Below are 1,517 nucleotides of genomic sequence, written 5' to 3'. Positions count from 1 at the left end.
GGTAAAAGTAGAGGAGGGTGGGGCGCGCTGTGAAGAAGGTGGAGATGAAGGAGCTTCGCTCCATACACTCACCGAAAGGTAAGGAGGAGAAAGAGGAGGTAGAGGTAGGGGAGGAGGAATAGGTAAAAGTAGAGGAGGAGGGGGAGGAAGAGGAGGAAGAGGAGAGAGAGGAGGTAAAGGTAGAGGAGGGTCGTCACGCTGGGAAGAAGGTGGAGATGAAAGAGCTTCGCTCCATACACTCACCGAAAGGTAAGGAGGAGGTAGAGGTAGGGGAGGTGATGGTAGAAGGGGAGGTAAAGGTAGAGGAGGATGAGGAAGATGAGGTAAAGGTAGAGGAATAGGTAAAAGTAGAGGAGGAGAGGAGAAGGTAAAGGTATAGAAGGAGGAGGTAATGGTAGAGGAGGAGGGGGAATAGGTAAAAGTAGAGGAGGGGGAGGAAGAGGAGAGAGAGGAGGTAAAGGTAGAGGAGGGTCGGGCGCGCTGTGAAGAAGGTGGAGATGAAGGAGCTTCGCTCCATACACTCACCGAAAGGTAAGGAGGAGGAAGACGAGGTAGAGGTAGGGGAGGAGGAATAGGTAAAAAGGAGAGAAGGGGGAGGAAGAGGAGAGAGAGAGGCGGTAAAAGTAGAGAGGGTCGGGCGCGCTGTGAAGAAGGTGGAGATGAAGGAGCTTCGCTCCATACACTCACCGAAAGGTAAGGAGGAGGAAGAGGAGGTAGAGGTAGGGGAGGAGGAATAGGTAAAAGTAGAGGAGGAGGGGGAGGAAGAGGAGAGAGAGGAGGTAAAGGTAGAGGAGGGTCGGTCACGCTGGGAAGAAGGTGGAGATGAAAGAGCTTCGCTCCATACACTCACCGAAAGGTAAGGAGGAGGTAGAGGTAGGGGAGGTGATGGTAGAAGGGGAGGTAAAGGTAGAGGAGGATGAGGAAGATGAGGTAAAGGTAGAGGAAGAGGAATAGGTAAAAGTAGAGGAGGAGAGGAGAAGGTAAAGGTATAGAAGGAGGAGGTAATGGTAGAGGAGGAGGAGGAGGAGGAATAGGTAAAAGTAGAGGAGGGGGAGGAAGAGGAGAGAGAGGAGGTAAAGGTAGAGGAGGGTCGGGCGCGCTGTGAAGAAGGTGGAGATGAAAGAGCTTCGCTCCATACACTCACCGAAAGGTAAGGAGGAGGAAGAGGAGGTAGAGGTAGGGGAGGAGGAGGAGGAGGTAAAGGTAGCAGAGGAGGAGGAGGAGAGAGAGGAGGTAAAGGTAGAGGAGGGTCGGTCGCGCTGTGAAGAAGGTGGAGATGAAGGAGCTTCGCTCCATACACTCACCGAAAGGTAAGGAGGAGGAAGAGGAGGTAGAGGTAGGGGAGGAGGAATAGGTAAAGTAGAGGAGGAGGGGGAGGAAGAGGAGGAAGAGGAGAGAGAGGAGGTAAAGGTAGAGGAGGGTCGGTCGCGCTGTGAAGAAGGTGGAGATGAAGGAGCTTCGCTCCATACACTCACCGAAGGGTAAGGAGGAGGAAGAGGAGGTAGAGGTAGGGGAGG

The 1,517-nt window shown here is 53.5% G+C and overlaps 1 protein-coding gene across 1 annotated transcript in view; it reads left to right on the top strand.

Annotated features, from left to right (window-relative positions):
* The first annotated feature begins 215 nt into the window (after window positions 1-215).
* The window catches only part of LOC106818171 (lethal(3)malignant brain tumor-like protein 1), a 22,035-nt gene continuing 20,733 nt past the window's right edge, over window positions 216-1,517 (top strand). The window contains exon 1 of the mRNA XM_014822898.1: window positions 216-323. Within this exon, the coding sequence (XP_014678384.1) occupies window positions 216-323 (108 nt within the window). The remainder of the gene's footprint in view (window positions 324-1,517) is intronic.

This window comes from Priapulus caudatus, unplaced genomic scaffold (genome assembly GCF_000485595.1).
Source record: "Priapulus caudatus unplaced genomic scaffold, Priapulus_caudatus-5.0.1 Scaffold2071, whole genome shotgun sequence".
Classification (NCBI taxonomy): domain Eukaryota; kingdom Metazoa; phylum Priapulida; class Priapulimorpha; order Priapulimorphida; family Priapulidae; genus Priapulus; species Priapulus caudatus.
This window is presented reverse-complemented; position numbering and strand designations above follow the sequence as displayed.